This window comes from Pangasianodon hypophthalmus, chromosome 12 (genome assembly GCF_027358585.1).
Source record: "Pangasianodon hypophthalmus isolate fPanHyp1 chromosome 12, fPanHyp1.pri, whole genome shotgun sequence".
NCBI lineage: Eukaryota > Metazoa > Chordata > Actinopteri > Siluriformes > Pangasiidae > Pangasianodon > Pangasianodon hypophthalmus.
In genome coordinates this window covers 6,674,162-6,698,147 of record NC_069721.1, presented here as the reverse complement: position 1 = coordinate 6,698,147, position 23,986 = coordinate 6,674,162, and the positions used below count along the sequence as shown (strand labels likewise).

General features: G+C 38.7%; 3 protein-coding genes across 3 annotated transcripts; 2 read left to right on the top strand and 1 right to left on the bottom strand.

Moving 5' to 3' along the window:
* Positions 1–4,292: 4,292 nt before the first annotated feature.
* On the top strand, positions 4,293–13,660 carry aarsd1 (alanyl-tRNA synthetase domain containing 1). Its single transcript, XM_026915154.3, has 12 exons — positions 4,293–4,394; positions 4,985–5,113; positions 6,772–6,931; positions 7,721–7,778; positions 7,943–8,099; positions 8,249–8,365; positions 9,064–9,194; positions 9,298–9,364; positions 9,436–9,527; positions 9,613–9,667; positions 11,780–11,874; positions 12,168–13,660. Exons 1-12 carry the CDS (start codon positions 4,356–4,358, stop codon positions 12,304–12,306), a joined length of 1,239 nt encoding a protein of 412 aa, XP_026770955.2. The 5' UTR covers positions 4,293–4,355; the 3' UTR covers positions 12,307–13,660.
* g6pc1a.2 (glucose-6-phosphatase catalytic subunit 1a, tandem duplicate 2) lies at positions 13,305–16,247 on the bottom strand. The gene is made up of 5 exons (XM_026915155.3): positions 15,946–16,247; positions 15,559–15,668; positions 15,243–15,351; positions 14,432–14,547; positions 13,305–14,346 (listed from the first exon to the last, which is right to left on the bottom strand). Exons 1-5 carry the CDS (start codon positions 16,173–16,175, stop codon positions 13,844–13,846), a joined length of 1,068 nt encoding a protein of 355 aa, XP_026770956.3. The 5' UTR covers positions 16,176–16,247; the 3' UTR covers positions 13,305–13,843.
* Positions 16,248–17,721: 1,474 nt separating this feature from the next.
* g6pc1a.1 (glucose-6-phosphatase catalytic subunit 1a, tandem duplicate 1) lies at positions 17,722–21,339 on the top strand. The gene is made up of 5 exons (XM_026915156.3): positions 17,722–18,134; positions 18,215–18,324; positions 18,931–19,036; positions 19,555–19,670; positions 19,787–21,339. The coding sequence occupies exons 1-5, from the start codon at positions 17,917–17,919 to the stop codon at positions 20,290–20,292; spliced, it is 1,056 nt and encodes a 351-aa protein (XP_026770957.2). The 5' UTR covers positions 17,722–17,916; the 3' UTR covers positions 20,293–21,339.
* Positions 21,340–23,986: the final 2,647 nt, after the last annotated feature.

Genomic DNA, 23,986 nt, shown 5'->3' with positions numbered 1-23,986 from the left:
GTCTTCAACGCATGTCTACACGATGGTTTTGCCCAGCATTTGAATAACTATGTTGTGAAGCTTGGTTGGTGACGTCGAGACATGAACAGACTAGCATCAACACGCTCCTTAATCAGAGCTGGACTGTTAACATCATAAGATGGCATTCAACTAACAATGACGGGAAGTTAGGTCATCGTGACTGGTGTCCGAGCAACGCTGCCCTCGGTTACAGATGTTTTGGTCAGTGTTATAGATTTAATTAATGATTGTGTCTATATAATAACTGATCTAAATTCACTACTGCCATAAACTAAATTAAAAGTAGAAAAGGGGGAATTTACACTGATCACAGGTGGGATTTTACTGTTTGTAGCAGGGAATTACAAGTTGCAACTTTGCCACAAAGGCAGCATTTATATTTCTTGCTGCAATTTGTAGTCACATGCATGTGTGTAATTCTACTTGACTGCATGGTGCAACAGTCAGGAGTGCAGCAGTGTATTTACAAACTATCACAAAATTAATGTGTAATGGTGGCAGCTAAAGAACACTTTAAATTAATTATTAAATTTAATTAAATTATTCAGTTAAAGAAAATTAATGTTCTGGCACCAGACAGGATAAGCCTGTCACAAGTTATCAGTTCAACTCAGAGTATCTCAAAAAGCCACCGCTATACACTTATTTTAAGCAACATGACAAGGCAGTGATCCACAAGCACAGAGACTATGACTTATATAAAACAGTAGATATCTCAATACATACTTAGCTACTCGGTTACAGACATAAACATTGTTACAGCCATAAACATTGTTACAGACATAAATATAAACATACTGTTGGTGACCATGGTCATGTTTACTTTTGGAAAACACAGCAAAACAGACTCCTCGAGTTCCACTCCTGTGTATATTCCAGATTTCTGGAAATGGTATACTCACAGAGAATCTATGGCACACACTTTTGAAACCAGTTGACATTGTGGAACTTCACCAACCTGGAATATACATTAGAATGTGACTCAGCATGAGGCACAATAATCCTCTCCTACTCCTCAGACTCGAGGAGTTTGCTTTGTATTTTCCAAAAGTGACAATGGCTATAACATTGTTTATGGTTGTAACAATGTTGATAGCTGTAACATTGTTTCTGGCTGTAACAATATTTACGTCTGTAATAATGTTGATGTCTGTAAAAAAATGTTGATGGCTGTAACAATGTAGAGGTCTGTAACAGTGTTGATGGTTGCAACAATGTTTATGTCTGTAACAATGTTGATGGCTGTTAACAATGTTGATGTCTGTAACAATGTTGATGTGTCTAACAGTGTTAATGTCTGTAACAACATTGATGGCTTTTAACAATGTTGATGTTTGTAACAACTTTGGTGGCTGCTAACAATGTTGATGTCTGTAACAATGTTGATGTGTCTAACAGTGTTAATGTCTGTAACAACATTGATGGCTTTTAACAATGTTGATGTTTGTAACAACTTTGGTGGCTGTTAACAATGTTGATGTCTGTAACAATGTTGATGTGTCTAACAGTGTTGATGTCTGTAACAACAGTGATGGCTGTTAACAATGTTGATGTACATTTACATTAACACTGATGGCTGTTAACAATGTTGATGTCTGTAACAATGTTGATGTGTCTAACAGTGTTGATGTCTGTAACATCATTGATGGCTGTTAACAATATTGATGTCTGTAACAACTTTGGTGGCTGTTAACAATGTTGATGGCTGTAACAATATTTAGGTCTGTAACCCAGTAAATGACAAGGATGTGTGTGTTTGTATTGAGTTATCTATTCTTTCATATGAGTCATAATCTCTGTGCTTGTGGGGTCACTACCTTGTCATGTTACTTCTGGTTTAGAAGCAACATGCAGTGTTGCAATGCATTCTTAGAAGTACTACAGAAGTCTTTCTTTTCCAAAGGGTGTCATGACAAATAGGTTAGCTGCCCAGTGCCAGCTGAGGAGGACAGCTCCTCAAAGGGCCAGGTCTCTCTTGAGGTTTCTCCAGATTACCAGAACTAAGTTCCTCAACATTAAATGTAACTATAAATATCTTGATCAAAAGCATAACATGCCATTATTTACTAAATAAAAATGGCAATCCTTAACAAATTAATGTGGTATAAGTGGAACACTTTGAGATGCTTTTATTGGAAAATAATCAACTTCACATCAGACTGCATCATTGTTAGATAGTAGTAGTTGTGTTGATTATTTTCCTATAACAACATGCCACATTTTTTAATTCCTTACATAGACTGTGCTGTGTAATTAATCTGATCAACAGTACAATGTTAAGTATGATATTGGTAACAGTCTTACAGTATACAATACATATCTAATTAGCACAATTTAGGGATGTTCTAACTATGCAAATTGAAACCATAAAAATTTTTTCTTACATATACACTATCAAAAGCTTGTCAGGGTTAGTGGTCATTAAAACCAAAAATTACTTGAAATACATAAGTGCTAAAGTGGTGTGCATCAGTTTCACGTCGGATTTATGGGTAATAATATAGTAAACTATCCAGTGAGAATTTGGACAACACTACAGACAGCACAATATGGTAAGTAGAAAATGAACTCAGACACGGTTTCCTCAAGGCCTCACAAACTTCTTGAGTTGTGTGTTATCTCATAAATGTGAATCTCTCTCCAACATTAACTCATCTTCTTTAGTATGTTAATGTCTTCCACTCAAAGTAACGACAGTTTGTTTTTCTTTGTACTTACTCTTTTCAGCAGCCATACTGACACTGATACTGAGGTTTGGATTAGGGTTTAAAGTTCAAATTATGGTTTAGAGGCAGGATTTAACTTTTGGATTAAGGTTTGATTATAACATTAGGGTTTGGATTAAGGTTTAGATGTTAGTATTAAAGTCTGGACAAAGGTTTAGATATTAGGATTAAGTTTTTTTTTTTTTTTTTTTAGGATTTTCAAATTAGAGTTTAGAGTTTAGAGTTTAGAGTTTCTAGTTTCGGATGATAGGATTAGGGATTGGATTAAAGTTTAGATGTTAGGATTAAAGTTTAGAGTTCAGATTAGTCTTTAGATTAGATTTAGGTTTTAGATTAAGGTTTTGATAATAGAATTAGGGTTTGGATTTAAGGAAGGATTACATTTTAGATGTAAGGATTAGGATTTAGATTTTTGGATTAGGGTTTAGACATTAGATTTGTGTTTTGGATTAAGGTTTTAAGGAAAAAGTAGTTACTGAAAATTAATGAGCATACAGTTTGTGCCTTAGGGATGTTGAGTGAGTAAAATTGGTGTACCTCAATGACTGTGTATGTGAGTGGACAACATGGCACCACTTACTCGTACCGTGTTATTTTGATGACTTTTTTGGTCGCCATCTTGACTGAGTTTATGCAGTAGATGATAACTGGAGGCAGAGTCTGCGCTGAAGACACAGCCGGGTGGACAGTGCAAACTCTGATTGCACATTCAAAAGTAGTTACTAATCTAGAAAATCCAGAAGGCTGGTACACAAAACAGACCTTCTAATAGGTCTAAAGGTTACATGAAAAGGTTTTAAAATTCAAACACTAAATGTAACTGGTTAGGGTTAGTACTCAATAACAGTCTAGAATAGTACATAATTATGTGATTTGAGACAGTTTATTTATTTAGCTAGTTTATTTATGTGTAGACAGTGATTCTGTGCGACCCCCACTATTTTTGTTTGTATTGCACCACATGGATGCGTTGCAACTTTTGAGGACGTGCATAAGCGATTATCCTGCATAAGCATAGTTAAAATCAATTATACCTGAGCCCTAAGAGCTTCTGGTGCATGTTGGAAAGAGTCTGTCTGTTCATGAGGCTATAGTTTCATTTCTAGCTGTTCATCGGCATACCCCAAAGAATGGGTTAAGCCGTGACCTTAGCAAAAGTGTATTAAACCGCTGAGAACATCCGCTTGTGATCCACTGTAGATCCTGGGGACGGAGCTTTATTAATATGAGCGTGAATGTACTCAAGGGGAAAAAAATCAGATATCGAACCCACCTAATTATTAGTGGCCTAATCTTCAAAAAACGAAAAAGAAAAAAACCCGCTAAACCTCACATCATGCACCATTAATGTGTAAGTTTGACCTGTTCTTCATTCACGTCCATGAAAATGGGCGGGGTTAAAAAAATTGTACTGTGCCAGTCACTAGAGGGCCTCAGAGACATTTTGTTATGCTTAATTGTTATGCTTACAGTTACTGGTGTACCTGCATGGCTGTGGATTGAAGTGGGAACTTTTATTTTGAAAAATTGCTCTCGGCGCCATATTGTCTCTTTACCCTGTTGTTCATTCAATAAAGTTTCTTTCCGGCTTCGTTTCAGCTGTGTAACATGGCTTTTCAGTGTCAGAGGGATAGTTATATGCAAGAAGTATGTAAACTTCCCAGACAATATAAACATATATTACATATTAAATATTAAATTACATAGTAAATATCAGTTACTGTAGATATTTACTGTTAATGAAATAAATCTCCTGATACACTGCTAGCTAAGCGGCTAACTCTGTCACTTTGTTTACTGTGTGAACATTGTCAGGTGTTGTTAAATATATATATATATATATATATATATATATATATATATATATATATATATATATATACACTGTATGTATATATATGCTGTAAACCATTTTATAGTTTAAAAGTTGGGCCTTTTATATCATGGGGCCATGGGCATTGCATTCCCTACACCTGTTTTTCCCTACAGCTGTGTGTGTGTGTGTGTGTGTGTGTGTGTGGATATCAAATGTCCCCAAAAAGACAAGAATATCTGACCATTTTGACACTGTTGGGACATTTGGCTGGTCCCCACAAATAAGACTGCTTAAAAAACACTGCAGTTTTTATTTATAAAACTAAATGGAATGTCCTCACAAGCAAAATCGGACAAATATGTGTGTCTGTGTGTGTGTTAGCAAGTCTTTTAACTCCATGCCTCTCTGTCACCTTTTGCAGTTTGTCACGTCGGTGGTGTCCTGTTCACCCGCCGAACTGAAGCTGGACAACAACGGCAAGAAGGAAAAAGTGAAGGGCTTCAATGTGATATTAAAAGACACCATTCTGTTCCCTGAGGGAGGCGGACAGGTGACCATTAGTGTGTACACGAAAAAGTAGGGGTAGTGGGGGTGTGAATCTTATCTTTCTATGCATTGTTTTGATAAATTCTTGTACGAGAAATGCTCTTGAAGAGCAACACCAGTGAAACATATACACTATATGGCCAAACGTTTGTGGACACCTGACCATCAAACCCAAGTGTGGTTGTTAAACATCCCATTATAGATTTAGTCCCCCCTTTGCTGTTATAATAACCTCCACTCTTCCGGGAAGGGTTTTGGAGCGTGGCTGTAGGGATTTGTGATCATTCAGCCACAGAGCATTAGTGAGGTCAGGCACTGATGTTAAGAGAGGAGGTCTGGGGTTCAGTCTGCATTCCTATTCATCCCAAAGGTGTTCAGTGGGGTTGAGGTCAGGGCTCTGTGCAGGACACTCGAATTCTTCCACTCCAACCTTGGCAAACCATGTCTTCATGGAGCTCGCTTTGTGCATTATCATGCTGGAACAGATTTGGGCCTCTTAGTTCCAGTGAAGAGAAATTGTAAACCTATAACATACAAAGACATCCTATGACAACATTTTGGGGAAGGAACACATATGGATGTCATGGTCAGGTGTCCACATACTTGGGCATGTAATGCAACAAAGGCATTATGTGGAATGATATTGTCTTCTATACTGCATAAAATAAAAACACATATCCTCAGAGCTTCTCCTGTAAAGCATGATTCTTGCTCTTGCTTTGAGGTGTCAGTGATTCTTATATCCGAATGCTACAGTGTGTACAGACATTTTCACCACAAATTTTATGGACATTCTGAATTTAATTAAACTCATTTGAGTAAATCTGGCAAGCTGCTGATGCCGTTAGCATGTCTGTTGTAGTCCAAGGTTAAAACAGACACAATTATGTTTCTTATATCTGGTGTTGTATAACCTGCATTTGCATACCGGGACCTGATAGGCTCTTACATTTTATGACATAATAACACTTGCCTGTCAAATGTTCAGTATTAACTCCAACTTAGCACATCTGCTGCAGTGACAGTTTTTAAACTAATCATGTAAGACACATTTAATAAAGGGTGTACTACAGTGCTGTTGAATTCTCAAATCTGATTGGTCAGGAGGTGTTGATTAATGTTGTATAACAGCAGCTCTGACAGTCATTCCGGCAAATCACCGGTTTATATTAACCCACTGTTTTAATATATTATGGTTTCTAAAATATCAGTAATTCACAGGGACCTATAATGAGAACGCTACACATAAAGAGATTAAAAAATATGAGTAATTGTTGATAGGATGATAAGGAGATGATTTTGTATTTTTGGAAGGAAAAAGTCTCCAGTGTCAGTATTCTGTAATGGTCAGAGGTAAAGTTTTCTGACATGGAAAAGTCTTCAGGGCATTTACAGGTAGCTGTAGTATAAGATGAATAAAATACTTTGGGATGTGCTTTTTTTAGGAAAATAATCAACCCCGGAGTGGTGTTATGCAGCCTAATGTGTAGCAGAGTTACTGTAACTACCCCAACTTATATTATTTTCCAACAACAGCACGCTCCAAAGTGTTTTATTCCATGTGTAGCATAAGAGTATAGCAAGTCACATGTTCTGTTCAGGGCTTTATAGTGAATGTAACAGTGTGATGTATGTCTGAATGTGTGTGATCTTGGGACACAGCCTGATGACCATGGAACCATTGAGGATCTGCCTGTGGTGCGAGTGTTGAGGCAGGGAGCAGAGGCAGTGCACTTCATCAGCTCAGCTTTAGAGGAAGGCCGTGAGGTTCAGCTCAAGGTGGACTGGGAGCGTAGGTTTGATCACATGCAGCAGCATTCAGGTGAGCATGCAACAACACACACACACATACACACACACATTTTACTGCTGGTAATTAGCCATGTATTTATATTAAAGTGCAAAACTGGCAAATGATACATACAACAAGAATTCCAATCCAGTGTGCAAAGTCACATTACCTCTAATGATATTTTGATGGTTTCCTTATCAGAATATTGTGATTAATGCTATAATATGTAAGGAATAAAACATGACATGTGCTGTTATAGGAAAATAATCAACAGCAGGGTGGTGTGACATGTCCTGATGCGAAGCAGTAGTTGGTTATTTTATAACCACACATCCTGAAGTGTTTTATGATATATTATTATCCATATATATTTATGTTTAATGTTGTGTAATGTCTGTGAAACAAGTTATCCATAACACTCACATTATAGCAGCTATAAATGGTTGTTCTTTCATAAGCCTCTCTTTTTTCTCTATCTTGAAGTTAATAAGACAAAAAAAATGCATTGAAGAAACTGCAAAAGTGCAAAGTCTTCAGCACTGGAGACTCCTTCCAAAAATGCTATATAATTGTCTTCTCAGAGAAAATGTCAACATATCAACAATTTTATACACATTTTTAACCCAATTATGTGGATCGTTCACCATACAAGTTCAGACCTACTGCTGTTATAAATTATTGATTAATAAATCAATACATTCTGATCAATCAGATTGGAGAATTTCAGTAGTGCTGTGGTATAAATTGTGTAAAAATGTATTGTTAGATTGTATCCACTATGGTTGGTTCCTTTAGTAATGCCATGTGTTCTTTCCACAGGCCAACATCTGATCACTGCCTTGGCAGACAAAATGTTTGGATATAAAACTACCTCATGGTATGAGCCTTGATTCTCCTCTTCAGAATGTAACATGTAACATTTTCACAAGTATTGCAAACCCATTTCACTGAAATATGAACAGCAATAAAGTAGTTATTTTAATGCAACTGAAAGCCATGAGATGTGTGTGTGTGAGGGTTAAAGCTTGCCTTGTGCTGCAGGGAGTTGGGCCGTCAGCGCAGCAGTATCGAGCTGGATACAGCCTCTGTGAAGCCAGGAGAGATGGAAGCATTAGAGGATGCAGTCAATAACAGGATCCGTGATCATGTCCCAGTCAATGTGCGCCTCCTCTCTATAGATGACCCTGATGTGGAGAAGGTATATGTAGTGTCTCTCCTGGGTGAAAGTTCAGAGTGTGTAATGTGGCTAAGAGTGAAACAGAATAGGTGTGTCTCTCTTTGTTAGACCCGGTCTGGGTAGAACTGGGTAGAACACATTTTTAACCACTAAAATGTGTTTGCATACAGGTAAGGAGCAGAGGGCTTCCTGATGATCATGCTGGACCAATCAGGATCATTGATATTGAGGGAATAGACACCAATATGTGTTGTGGGACCCACGTATCCAATCTCAGTCATCTACAGGTTAGTATTCTGTAATAATTTGGTGTTTGTGAAGTGTTTGTCTTTAGTCTTGTACTGGAGATACCTGGGTGTTGTAGCAAACAAGTAAAGGAAGAGGTCTAAATCATCACTCACTTGCTTCAATGACAATTAATTATGGCTTTAGCAGTGATTATTTTCTGCTAACAACATGTTATGAAGTGTTATATTCCTTACCTATCACATAGCATGAGCAAACATTTTTACACATCATATTTATGACTTTATAATGAATATAACAGTGTGTGTGGATTTGGGACACAACCTGATGACCATAAGACTATCTAATTTTATTGTAGAAATCTAAAAAAATGTGATGTTTTTATTTGAATCACTTAATATCTATGAATTCTCTTTATGCTTGTGTCAAGTGATGGCTAGTTCTATGCTGAGGAATAAAGTGATGGCTGGAAATACTGCCCTTAGCACTGCCCTTCTTTTGTCAATTTTTATACTTACCATTGTGGCCTATAGTGTCAACGTCAATACCAAGCATTTTTAAGTTTATCTGTCCCCTCAGTATGTTTAGAGATTGTGTGATGATTTTGGGTTTGGACCATGTGATACTGGCACTTGAAAAACATTTTGAGAAGTGTAAATGTTTTTTTTTTTTATTTTATTGAACTGTTAATTTAATCCTTTTCAGTTTACATCATGTCAGACTGTTCTTGCATTACAAGGTAATTAAGATTCTCGGGACGGAGAAAGGGAAGAAGAATAAGACCAACTTAATTTTCATAGCTGGAAACAGAGTATTGAAATACGCAGAGAAAAGCTACAACACTGAAAAGTTGTTGACGTCACTGCTGAAGTGAGTGCACAGAGAGAGCGAGCAGTTTTCTGTAAATGGTTATCTTTACTCTGGTCTTCATGTGAAATCGTGTGTAATAATTCTGATGTGTGCTGTCCCTCAGAACAGGGCCAGATGAGCATGTCGATGCCGTGGACAAGCTGCAGAAAACAGTGAAGCGCCTTCAGAAGGTAAAACAAACTCTGATTGGTAGTTACTGTGAGACTTTAACAAACGTATTAAACTCATATATTCTTGGCAGAGTAACCTCACTATCCTCAGGGACATGGCTGTTCTTATAGCACAGAACTTCAAGAGCCAGCCAGCAAGAGGCGACTTCTTCAGTTTGCACAAGTGTGTGTCCATCTCAATATCTGAACATATTAAAAGTAGCTTTAAAGAGGCTTTACTTTTTCTGTATTTTTTTCTCTGCTCATAGCAAGGATGGTGATAACGAGTTCATGAACATCATCGCCAATGAGATTGGCTTTCAGGTGAGGTACTACTGCATTTTGACGTAGAAGCAACCAGAAAATACAGGCGACTACAAGAGAATAGGCAAAGGCAATCACTTTATAGAAAACAAACATTAAACCACATTCAATTATTCAATTAAAAACTGTAGAATCCACTTAGTTTTCTCTCAGAAAAGTGGCAAAATTGAAAACCCTATAAATGTAAGAATGGAAGATGCTCTGGATAAGGGTGTCTGCCAAATGCTGTAAATATAAATGAATATTCAAATCAAATCCAAACCAATTAAATGCAAAATTTTATTGTTGACTTGGGCCAAATATGAAGTTTCACACAGGTAAAATCCCTTCCTCAGCCAACAGCCATGGGGGAAAACCAAAGATGTTGAGCATTTAACACAATATAATATTAGTTGATGAGTTGACATTTTAAAAAATTAACTGCTAGACACCACCTGCATGAGAAAAACCTGTTTGGAAGGTTTGCATGAAAGAAGCTCTTCCTGAGAGCAACCCACAATATACAGTGCCTTTACCCAGCATCATTTGAACTAAAGGTGTGGTCACATGAGAATTTAATCAAAATTTTTCTTAATAACAGAAAAGTACGGATGAGATAGCACAACATTAGGTTGGATTCGTTGACCATTAATTACTCTTACTTGGTCTAAGGTGCGCCTCAGGGTCTCGTCATGCGACTGCTCCCTGAGGGGAATCCCCACCAAGGGTGGAGGAGCGGAGCAGTGCACAAACCTCATCTTCACCATTCGTGCATTTCTCAATGCCTCACATTGAATCAGGCTTTGATGGCTGGTGGTCTGGGTACACCCTGTGTCCACCAAGGCCTGATGTGTACTCCCTTCTATACTCACTGATACCTGGAACATTCCTGTTCAATCGGGAGAGGCCTGCAGCAGCTGAAGCAGGAGAAGGGCGAGGAAAAGCAGGAAGAAAACCAGGTTCAGGGGGGCCAGCTTTGGAGCCCTGGCACCTCGGTTCCGGGCCCGGGGCAGGAGTATGGAGAGGAGTGAGAGAGAGAGCACAAGGGATAAGAGAAATGCCTGGACCAGAGACCACTGCCAAGTGATCCTCTGCCATCTGAACAGCTTCGGCCACCAGCTTGATAATCTGTTACGCGTCCCGCTCCTCTGCCATCAACTGCTGACAACAGAAGTCCTTCGGTTGCTGCGCATAGGTGAAGGGGCGGCCATCCTCGGGGACCTGCAGTGAATGGAAGTGTTAGTGGTGCTCCTCTAGTGTCCGGCAGGCCCGCTGCAGGACCGCCCTCTTGACTTTGGAATACTCCAGCTTCATCCATAAAGGCAGCTGCTGGACGGCAAGCTGGGGTCCCCCCAATAACAAGGGGAGGAGTTGGAGAGCCCCTTCCACCTCCAGTCATTCCCACACAGCTGCAACACACTTGAAAAGATCACCAGTAGAGGCCATCTTGGTGAGCATCAGGGGTGGAACGGTGGCAGGGGACACAGCTGGAGATGTGTTTGGCTGCAGCAGCTTCTGGAGTGCCCACTGGCTCTCAGCCTGCTCCTGCACGAGGGCTTTGAAACGTCACTGCTCCTCATTGCGCGGGTCAAGAAGCGCTTGGTGTTTGGTTTGGTGGAGGCTGGTGAGGGACTTTATGATCTCGCTGAGTGGGGAGGCTTCCATTCCAAAACCCTGGGTTTTGGAATGACTGACAAGGCACATCCAAACACAAACAAGCATTCCGGACCTGAAGTCCGTTTTCCAAATGGGTTTTCTCAGCGAATTAATAAACTTTTGTTAAGACTTAATCCATTGTTTGTTTTTTTTTTATTAATGTGCTACAAATCTTTAACGTTAGCGCTCAAAATATCACTTACTGTATGTGATAGCTATTTTATATACATATTAATGTTTGCTTAAATTCATCATGGGCACGAGTAATTCTGACTGTTGACTGTGTGCAAATGTAGATATGAGGGGAAACATTCAGGGCCCAACCCGGAAACCAAATCATAATAATAAATACATTTAGGTTACAATATTACATACCTAAATACTTTCACATCCTGCATTCATAAGATTGGAAACAAGCCTTCTTTTATGGTGTATAATTTCAGTTTCCAGCTGTTATGATTTGGTCTTTGTGTGCAGGACACAATCATTTTCTTGACAGTGGGAGAAGAGAAAGGAGCAGGACTGTTTCTGCTTGCAGGGCCTGAGAACGTCATAACTGAATTGGGGCCACGGTAAGGCAAATAACCGCCATCCTTTCTTTATGAAAAAAGAAAGTAAGGTAGAGTGACTTTACTTAGTAACTGATAAAAACATGGATTTCTCCTGCTGCTTTATGCTGTAACTTTTTTGTAATTGTTTTGTAGATGTACTTCATGAAAAGATGCAATATATGACTCTTACTGGGTGTCACACTTATAGAGTTGATAGTGTTCTCTTTGGTTCAATACCAACGTAAGAGTTATTCCACAAATTAAGTGAATTAACCAGCCGATGCACTGAAGCTGTTGTGTCTGTGTCCACACAGAGTAGTGGAGCTGCTACAGGGAAAAGGTGCCGGAAAGAACGGCCGTTTCCAAGGCAAGGCCAACAGCCTGGCAAAGAGAGCCGAGGTGGAGGCTCTGCTGCAGAAGCACAGCTGCCGGCGCGCTGCAGGAGAGGAGTGACAGATGAACAGATAGATCCTGGTGCCCTGACTGCCTAAAGAGCACATGAAGCTTCAGCTGGAATGACAACAACCAAATCTCTGTAAACAGCCACTATGACAAATTTATTTGTTAATCTTGTTCATCTTTGTGCTGTTGGGCAATCTAAGTTAAATCAGGTTTATTTATGAAGCATGTCTAAAGCAAGAAACATATGTGCTGTTAAGTTTATTCAATCAACAACAACAAAAACACACACACACAAAGCCCATGCAGATCAGTTACATAGATGTGCAAATAATTAAATTGAATTTTGTATGTTATCAACATTTATACCACAGCTCTTTTGATTTCTCGAATTGGTCAAACAGTCTTTTCTATAACATTCAGACAGTAGTGCTGACTTATTTAAATCACAGGTTTGTAGTAATGCACTCATTGTAATGTTACTGTTTCTATAGTAACAGTGCATACACAGTGACTTGACAATCTACATCTACAGGCTAATAATAAAGATGGATCAAAAATGCTATTTAATGAAGAAAAACCTATAATTGTTGATGTGGTGAAGTTTTCTGTAAGGAGATGTTTACTATCTGTGGCTTCAGTCAGTAAGTTGTCCTCCACGAGAAGTCTTCAGGACAGAGGACTTAGTTCTTTCCGGTTTCTTTCAGGAGAGATAACAAAAGAGAGGCTGGTAAAGGAATGATTGTTTATAGTTGCTATAACGTAAGTGATAACAGGAGCTTGTCTCATGGATGTTGTGCAACAGTACCTGTAATTATAAATGGTTAAAAGGCATGATGCGTTGTTTATTAATAAATTAACAAAGTGTACTCATGCTGTGGTATAAATAAAAAAGAAAAATAACCCATTTACAAAAAGTCCTCTTGTCAAGAATCCTGTTGGAGATCCTAAATATCTGTTTTATTTATGTATGCCTTGAGTGTATATGTCTAGAAGCAAGACTAGAAAGAGCCTGTGAATAGGAAATGCTGATAAATGACAAGCTTGCTCCATATATTTTGAATGTTTTATTAAAAATAAATGTTTTCAAAAATAGAATTTTACAGAAGGCACAAGCAACTATCATTTCCATACACACAGACAAAAATGAGGGATTTCACAATACAGGCAAGCAGAACTTTCTGTTTGATTGCGTGAAATAAAACAATGCTCTTCATCCCTGTCATAAAGTAATACATCTCAGTTCTTAAAAACGAACCTCATCTAAAAGCATTTGTGTGCTTGGGCTAGACGCCAAGCCTATTCTCAGTACACTTAAAGAGCACTAAGATACGAGTTATGAGATTAAATAAAACAGTAATCTAAACACAACACCGTAATCCTGAGCAATAAACAACTTTTTACAGTGCTTAAGGAAGTCTTCTTTCTTTGTTTGGTGGGGTAGGGGAAGGGGGAGAAGAAAACCAAACCAAGCACATGTTGGTGTTGAAGTTGAGTTAGTATAGCTGAAGAGATGTGCTGTAAAGAATGAAAGCTAGAAAATACTGCTGAGGGTTTGTGTTCTTACTAGAATTGTCTTTCAGAAGTTCTTTTAGAGGTGTTTCTTGCTTGGTAAACTCAGGGCTCCGGACACGCAGTACGGAATGATGCTGACGGTGACCAGCGGAACAGTGGCACTCTTACAGAACGAGAGCAGATAGAAGAGTGCAGCTGTGTGCGTCGGTGGCTTGATGGAGTCGAATAGGTGGAGCAGGAGGAGAGAGCTGATTATGCAACCGACCCTGAAGGGGGCACTGGTGCTCTTCTTGCTCTCAGTATAGAGTGGCGAGTGCAGACCCAGGCCCAGACCGAACAAGGTGCCCATGTTACGCAGCAGGCTGGCAAATGGCGTCGTGTCCATGTGGACCCACGCTGGGTTCACGCACCATTTCTGAGCTTTTTCCAGAGTCCACAGCAGATCCACACCCACAGCCTTCAGGAGAACGTAAAAGCCTACAGCAAAAACAAGCAGGACCAGAGTGATGTTGAAGTACCTCTGCAGGCTGGCATAGTAGATCCACCTCTGCTTGTTGAAGACTTCAGCCACGATCATACCTGTGAGGAAGACAGGAGATTTTAGTTTTGCACAGTCTGGCTCAGAATTTACACATGATTTGCACCAACTCTAATGAGAACTGACCTGTAATTACCCCAGCAATGACCTGATGAGGGAAATGGGCAGCAAGGAAGACCCTAGAGAGACAAACGCAGATCTGAACGGTCCAGAAAAGAGTCCAGAGGGTGCCACGCAAGTACCTGGAATATTGAAAAGAAAACATGATGACTTGAAAGATTGAAGCATTGATAGCAATACTTGTATTGAGTATCAATCTGATACAGTGCTCATTTACTCAACCTCATAAATTCTCTGATACCATGTAATGCTATGTGACATAATTTAAAAAAAAATCAAGAGGAGGAACTACAGCATCCTCCTACAAGTAACCTGATAAAACATAAACATAAAAATCATGAGGAGTTCTTTGCTAGCTGTACATGGCATGACCAAGATCCTGGCTAACCTTAGCTCAGTGAAAATAACAGCTCTTATCTTGTATGATAATCTAGGGGAGTAAGACGAGGGAACTGGGGAAGGGATTCTGACAATGAAGACAAAAAAACTTAGCTGGACAGAAGCACTTTTCTGAAGTGAAACAAAACCCAACCCTACCTGATCCAAGGTAACTAATGTAGCAAGCTAATGCACTTTATTTTAAATAAACAAGATAACATTATAAAGAACCTTGCCTAGTAGCCTTAGTGCATGCACTATTTAAACCTGGGGCAACATAAACAGAGCTAAATAAAATGTTCCTTGATATCCCTGATTGCTTAATAATAAATTCTAATTTTGGTACCAGTACTTAGACTAAAAAATTTTATCCGTGCATCCCTATTTCAATTTAAACTCCATGAGAAAGTGATAGCTGCTGTTAATTAAAGACTCTTACAGTGCCTTAGTGGAACATGTCTCCTTTTTGCTCAGCATGATGGTGAGGATGGAGGTGACCATGGCATAGTAAACTCCAGCTGCACCCATAGCATGACCCGATGGACTACCTGTTCAGCAAAATTAGCAAAACACACAACGTGATTGGGATCAAATCAAACTCAAGTCACACTCATCAGGTTTAATTTGTTTATCCTACTGTAGTGTGTTATCACTGGCATGAGAACACAGCTGATGTGTGTGTTGTGTACTAGATGTTTATGGTTTAGAGTAAAGTAAAATGGTATGTGGTGTGTGTTGGTGATGAGAAGACGCACCTGGGCCTGTCTCGCAGGTCATGGGAAACTGTTCAATGTGCGGCACAGACATGTTGCTGTAGTAGGGTGTCTCGTGGACCCACCAGTAGGGCCGCTCTCCAAACAGGATCCTTCAGTTAACAAATTAGAGAACAACCAAAAAAAATCAGTACTGTATGCAAGCCATGCAATCTAGCCATTTTCCTAACTGTGAAAAAAATGTTTTATTTACTTAACAAAATCATACAGGAAAAATGTTAATATTAAGTTTTAAAAATATTAATAAAATAAATATTTTTCTGACAATTACTCATTTAAAAAAAATGAGAGCAGAAATATTTCCCTAAAAAATAACTAATAATTTTTAAAAATATATATTTTTAAAGTTATCAGTTCATTATGCTGTACCATTTGAAGACAAGGTTGAGCCAATCCCCAACGACGGCCACCCAGATGAGTTTGATGCCCACAGATGCCCTCAGGTGGAACCAAATGGGGAAGAAGATGAAGAAGGTGTTGCGTAGGTCAGCAGCAATGGAGACAAACAGGAACCAGCCCTGTGCGTCTTTGTAGTGAGTCTGTAGATACTGTGTGGAGCTCACACCATAGCCATGCATAGCATCCATCAGCGTGTTCATTCTGACGGCGTTCCTCTTCAAAAAATAGCTGACTGTTGATTAGAGAGAGAGAGAGAGGACTGATAGCCTTGAGCATGCTGCTCTGGGCTTTATATCAGCAGGCCCACCAGCTGAACGCATGGACAACGCTGATCTTTGGACCTTGCACATGTGTAATAAAACAGAGAGGACAGAGAAAAAAGTTAGATACAGTTAACAAACAGCCTGTTTGTTGGAAAGCAGACAGGACACAAACAAGTTAATCAGGAGGAAGAGAAATTACGGGACTCCAACTTGATTTCAACCCAGAAAATGAGGACACTTTATCAGTTACCATTAGTCACCATGCATTCATATTTACAAAATTTTTATTAATATTATTTCCAGTGTTAAATAAATTTGCAACTAGTCGAAAAGATTACTAATTTTAGGAAGGTCATTATATTATTGACATATAGTTTTTTTTTTAACAAAAAATTTTACCAGTTTGCTATAATACTGTGGACTGCAAAATTACTACAGTATTTTGATATTTCTCATGTATTTTTAGTCACTCACTATGCATTACTATGTGCACTATGTGGTGGCATTTGCATCTTTAACCAATAGATTTTACCATATAACTGTTTGAAATAAAGGCCATGCCTGAAAGGTCTCTTTCTCCATTTTGTCCTGGTTTTCTATCACTCCTGCAATCTACGTTGCATCTTCAGATGTACTGACTAGGATGTGCTGAGCAAAATTCCTCCAAAAGCCTGTGTTCTTTTTGCAATTGCAAAACGTTTCGTATTTGGCAATTCATTCAAAATATGTTCTGCACTTGGAAGAGCAGCAATATAATATATTCTCTTGGTTGGGTTGTACTAGTGAGCAAAGGTGATTGGACTTGTAGAATAATCTTGAAGGTGAGTCAGTCAGTAAAGGTGAAAGGAGCCCCACTATTCAGTGAAACAAGTATAAATTCACCTGGAGGACTAAAAACTCATTTTAGCCATATTCTTTTAGTTGCCTGTTTAGATGCTTGTGGAATATGTTGAATAGCAATAACAATCTACAACAATCTACAAGTCATTTTGCTTGAGGCTTGAAAAGAACTATCATATATATTAGCAACAAAGCTGTTACATTCTCTGGCAATCAGTTACTACTGATTTTCATTCAACTTCGTTTGAGAAAACAAACAGAGGTGGCTGTTTTCAATCATTTTGTAGCATATCTCAGCATTGTCACTGAGAGTTTATCAAGGCATCACAGTTTGCAAACAGCACTGAAAAGATCTAAGACAATAAATGTGTTATTTAATTATTGATTTTTTTTTTATTTAACCGAAATTGTATATTTTGTTGTGTAATTATTTTGTAATTATGTAGTGTTACACAAATAATGAAAATTGACTACCATACTTAATGCTGAAAAAAGTCCATCCAACAGAAACCTCTTTTGTTTGGTTTAATAACGTTAGTGTCGTCATATGACATCATACTCTGTGTGTCACAACCAATCATCTTACACCGTGTTTTTGTTATCAGTCCTGGCCCCCATCTCCATTACAGAGGGTGGAAAGGTCATGGACCCTGAAGACTCCTGGATACCGCAGAAGCCATGTAAACATGATGATCCAGCCTTGAATAAAGTCCAGCTGGAGGGGGCAAGTGAAATCTGAAAAGAGGTAAAACCATCAAGTCTGCATGCTTCAATCCGCATCATCTGTGCTTCAGTGATTGTGCTGGGCTAAGCGCCCTGCCTTTGCCGTCATTGAGTCATGGATCTGCTCCATAGTTGGGGGGTGAGTCTGGCAGTCTATTTGCAGAAAGAGTACATTGCCTATGAGAGTTGGTTTCAGCTGATTTCCTGTGTGGCGGATCTCCACACCACCTTCTTCATCTTCTTCCCCATCTGGTTCCACCTGAAAAGGGATGTCGGCATCAAGCTCATCTGGGTGGGTGTGGTTGGGGACTGGCTTAACCTGGTGCTAAAATGGTAAGAGGTTCTGAAACTAGAAAACATGTCTAGACTATTGTTAAAACTGCTCTGCATCTCAGTAAGCATTTGGTTTGCAGGGTTCTTTTTGGAGAAAGGCCTTATTGGTGGGTTCATGAGACCAGGTTTTATGGCACTGAGTCAGCGCCTGCTCTCAGGCAGCTTCCCATCACATGTGAGACTGGACCAGGTATCATGCATGACACACTCTGCAACACCCCTGATTACTATAATATACCTTCAATCATATCGATACATATTGCATTGTCAGTTGATTTTTCTTGTTGTAAATGGTTGTGCAACTCAGATGGCAATGAATATAGTAATCTCACTAGATCATGTCTTGTCTTGGGTTATCTTAATGCTATACCCTAAGGACTACCTTTGAAATCAGCCCAATCATCATTCATTGTAGGAATAAATCACTGACCTGAATTAAACTGGTAGGGTTGGACAACTTGAAAACACTCCCTCCTTCTCCTCCTTTGGCCCTTTGTATGGCCCTGATCTTATCTTGAAAGACAGTAGTGTAAGGCATTTGTAGTCATATTGTTTACTATGTATTACCTGATTCTTTTTCAAAGAGACAACTGCCTAGTCATTCACAAATTTTGCATCACTATTTGCATGTACGGCACGTGGCACTCATTTCACAGCTACTTTTTGTCATTTGCATGGCCTATGTCTATTCAACATCTAAATAAAAAGAATAAGAAACATTTATGTACAAGTTTAAAAACCAAACCTTAGTTGGTGGATCATGTCTGACAGATGCTCCTTGCTTCTTTCCTTTAAGGAAGTCCTTCTGGTCATGCGATGGGCTCTGCTGCAGTAGGATATGTGATGGTCACATCATTGCTATCCATTGCTGCTCAGAGAAAACCTCCTGCTTTGTTTTACTGGTGAGATTTTAGATAAGGCAGACAAGTGCCAAATCTAACAACTTCACTTGAGATTTTGCATTATTGCCTATATATACTTTTTACTCCTGTCAAACTAAAGACTTCAGCATGATGCAGAGATGACGTCTGCAAGGGTTGCTTGAAGAAGAAGCCATCTTTGTGTGCTTATAAGCTTGCATATTCTCTGATGTTTTGTATTGGCCGTTGCATATGAGTGCTCCAGTACTGCTGGTGGCACTATAAAAAAAATTAATGACAATTTTCATGAAGAAGATTGCCCCTCGAAAATCATCCATCTTGTTATGAATTGACTTGGCGCTGAGTTCGTCCAGCTGCCATGTGCATGACACAGCGAGCAAAGCCTCCACATGATGTCTGTTTGCTCCGCATTTACGTCATATTATTTGTGGAAGTCAGCCAAACATCATCTCTGCATGAAGTATGCCAAGGCCTTAAGCCTGCAGAAGTGTTTGAGCACAAAGTATATAGCACAAATTTGACTCATTGTCTACCACCAGTCTTTTACAGGTGGTGCTACTGATGCTGTTGGGGCTGGTGGAGCTGTTAGTCTGCACGTCTCGTGTTTACGTTGCTGCCCACTTCCCCCACCAGGTTATATGTGGAGTTATCTCAGGTGGGTGGACAATTCTCCACTGCTTGACATAGTGATTCTTTCCATTGGCATCATCTAAGCTGTGTTACCCAAGTGGCTTTAATATATCATCAAACAAACTCGTCTTCTGATGCCAGGTATCATTGTAGCTGAGATATTCTCAAGACAGAGGTGGATTTACAACACCAACCTGCAGAGGTACTTCAGCATCACTCTGTTCCTGCTCATTTTTGCAGTGGGCTTTTATGTTCTCTTGAAGGCCGTGGGTGTGGATCTGCTGTGGACTCTGGAAAAAGCTCAGAAATGGTGTGTGAACCCGTCCTGGGTCCTCATGGACACGACACCATTTGCAAGCCTGATGCGCAACATGGGCACTTTGTTTGGTCTTGGCTTGGGCCTGCACTCACCACTCTATACCGACAGTAAGAACAGCACTAGCGCCCCTTTCAGAATAGTCTCTATTGCCATATCATTAGTTCTTCTGCAGATCCTGGACTTTTTGACCTTCCCTTCAGATAACCATACAATTTTTTACATTCTGTCATTCACAAAGAGCGTTGTTGCCATTTTAGTTCCCACCATACTTGTTCCTAGAGGTCTGTCCTTGTTTTTACAGGAAAAGAAAGCTGAAAAGGCCTCATAGAAAAATATTTAAGTGTTTGACAATGGTGAATGATAAATGGTCAGTCTGAAGGTCAGTATATTGATTATGTTCAACAGTGATTCAGCTCAGGTACTTCTCCCTGCACTTCTCCAGCATCAGGCTTCAAAGTTTGTTGAATATACTTCAGAGGCCAAATACAGAAAATGTATAGCATTTAAAAATTTACCCTTCTCGTGCCTAAGAACTCTTCAGCCAAGCCCATTCTGAGACTGTCTGACCTCTCAAACAATGGTCTCCCTTGATTTTATGTGAAGGACTTAAGATTTGTATCTGAGAAAGACAGGGCTGAAGGTCTTCTGTACCTATTTGAAGGTCTTCTTTCTACATTTTTAAGAATCTATTAATGACCAGTTGTTGTGAAGATGTAAGAGTGGTTTGTTTTGGTTTACTTCAGCCGAAGCCTTTAGTTGTTGGTGAACCTTTCATCTATATCTTCTGAATGAGTCTGGCCCATTCACTACAACTTGACTCTTTTTTCAGAAAACATGTCCAAAGGTCCTTCTATCAGCTCTTGTACTCTGTACTACTCACTGAAGATAGTGTTCTATACGTGTAGGATTGTACAATGCTGAGTTACTAATTGCCACTGGGGCCATGCAAGTCCAACAGTTACAACTGCATTCCTTGGTGTAGGTTTCAGAGATTATGGAACTGTTCAGTGTAACTCATAAAACTTAAATTATCTGTGCATTTAATGTAGAAGTAAATACAGGTGTTATCCTAAAGAGAAATGTACATTTTGAAAAATCTGTTATTCTCTCATTATTGGGAGAAAAGTCCTCATAGTACAGTTTGGTGATTTCCCTTCTCTCACACACCTAATAAACCTGGCAATTAATATCTAATGACTTAAATCAGCTTTGAGCATTAAAATCACCAATCTTTGGAACCCTAACATAAACAGCCCTTTACACTTGGATGAAACTTTTTTTCTTTCAATACTAATTAGATATTTTTATGTTGTTGTATATTTAACTAAACTCTTTACTTAAAGGTCTAATGAAAGACATTCATGCATCTATGCCATCTGTGCCTGCGCGAGTGTGTTCTTTATTTTTATTTTATTTTATTTCATTTCATTGAAACAAAATATGATCCAGACTAACAGTCAAATGTTTGGACACACAGGACTGAATATACATGTTTCATTCTCTGAAAGATCTTGTTAAAAGCTTATGATTCGAATTTGTTCACTCACTCACTTTCAGTAACCGCTTTATCCCGGTCAGAGTTGTGGTCGATCCAATGTCTATCCAGGTGTGAGACAGGAATACACCCTGGATGAGATGCCAAGACACCATGCACACACATTCACACACTCCTAGGGGCAATTTAGTGGCAAATTCAGCCAATCCACCTACTGGCATGTTTTTGGGAGGTGGGTGGAAAACAGAGAATGAACACAAAACCCACATGAAGTTTTAAATGCAAACAAATAGTTTTTATAATTAAACTGCTTCAGCATACAAGTTTTTTTTTTTGAACTTCATAAGATGTTTCATATTGTTGAGAATTTAAAATATAAAGTTTTTTTTCTTTATTTTTGTTTTTCATGGTCACTGCATAATTCCACCTCCATTCCATGTGTTACTTAATTGTGTTAATATTTAATAGTAGATATGTGTCCAAATTTTTGATGGGTAGAAATTGCAGGGTTTTATTGACTGTAAATTTGCAAAGTAATAATACAATTCATGCTAAACACTAATTTCGACAGATAATCTGAAAGAATAACGTACCATCTAATGGTAAGCCACATAAGACATAAAAAAGAGATCATGTGCCAACCAGCATTTTTAAATTGGTGCATGGGGTTTGGAAAACTGACTGCTCTTTCTTACTGAAAGATTCAGAAAGGCATCAGGTTCCATTAAAAGATAATAATTAATGCTCTCCTGCAAGCATGTTGAAGCGCTCAGAAATGATGTATTATATCCATAGCAGTAAACTGATTAATGCTCTCCTGCAAGGATGTTGAGGCACTTCGGAATGGTGTATTATTATAGCATACCATAGCAGTGGTATTGAAGTAATAGAGCAGATGACTAAATTGAGTGTAATGAAAAAAGAAAAAAAAAACCCAAACAAAAAACATAACAACCACATTACATTTCTCCATAAGTGACATTATGGACATTTTGGTAATTACTATTATTAACTCAGTCTCAGTGTTTTTAAAAGAAATCTTCTAAATCCAAATACTTCCACTTGTTTTGCACATTGTAACCCCCTCTTTAAGCACATTCTCATACTGAGAACCTCAATTAAACATTAACTACCTTGTTGTTTTCTTTTAGCCCTTTACCTCCACTGCAACTCTTGAGCAGGACATTTTGTTTGTGCCACTGGAAGACCTGAGGATCAGCACCGTGTTACATCACAGATTGTGCAAACAAGCTTATCAGTGTTTTGCACTCTTGTATGAAAGCTACATGCAAAATGCGAACCAAACCGTTTTTTTTTAAATACTAAAATAATTATTGGTGCAGGCCCAAGAAAATATTGCAAGCCAGGAATAGAGGCAGTAAAATTACTTATTTTACTGTACTAATTAGATGTGCTAATTACACTACTAGAGAAATACCCCCATTGCAAACGGTAAAGGAGGTGTAGCGAGTTTTCAAATAGGTCAGTCAGTCCCCTAGCCATGTGTTGCTATTTCTCTCTGATGCATGCGCTCTCTGATGCATATTATATCCTTATCATTTTGTTATCACTGCTGTTCTTCCTTTCTGCACTCCTCTGGCTCCTCTGTGCTGTGGTACTGGAAGTCTGGGAGATTAATTAATGACTGCTAGACTTGACTGCATTAACACTATTAGAGCAGTCACACATTAACATCCACCTGGCATCTGCAAGAGCTGACGTAGTTGGAAGTGCGATGTGACGTCTATAAAAGCTAAGAAAAGTCAGTTGAGCAACAGCGGTCCATGTGGGACACTGGATGCTGAGCATGTTAACGGATGTTAGGACACTTCTTTAGTCACAACAAGGGTATGTTTTCTCATTTGCCATTACTTTTCTTTTACAGTGACCAGGGATTTGAAACATTACAGGGAACGAAAACAAAAGCCGAAAACAAAAAAAATATTTGATTGGATGTATTTTGGAAAACATGAACAAAATCGATCTAAATAGTTATAGAATGAAGATGCTATTTTAAAAAGTGCTTAACCGGTTAATAATGCTATTTTTCTGTTCCAGTGTGATTTCAGTGTAGCCTAAACCTAAACATTCTTTCCAACAGGCCTAAATTATTATCTAGAATTCATCACTCCCTGCATGTTAGAAAGCCATTATTGCCAGGTTTTTGAAAATGAGGCAATGGCAGGAAAATCTGTGTAAAAAGTATTTTTCCTATGATTCTGCAAGCAACAAATCACACAAAGTACGCAAAGTAGAAGGATGTTCTGATAATGTTAAAAATAAATTAATTTATAACCTTAGGCTTCCTATAAGCATAAAGAACATAATTAATCATTCTTTTATTTAATTCTAAGCAGTTTTCAACTAAAAAGGGGCGTGGACTGCTGGAACGGAAATATAAAAATATTGTTTCTGTTCAGAACATACCAAAAAGAAAACTTAAATAATTTCTGATCCCGCGTAGTTACAGTAACTGTACATGTTACAAAATGACATTTATACAAAGTGCAGAATATTTACAAACAGC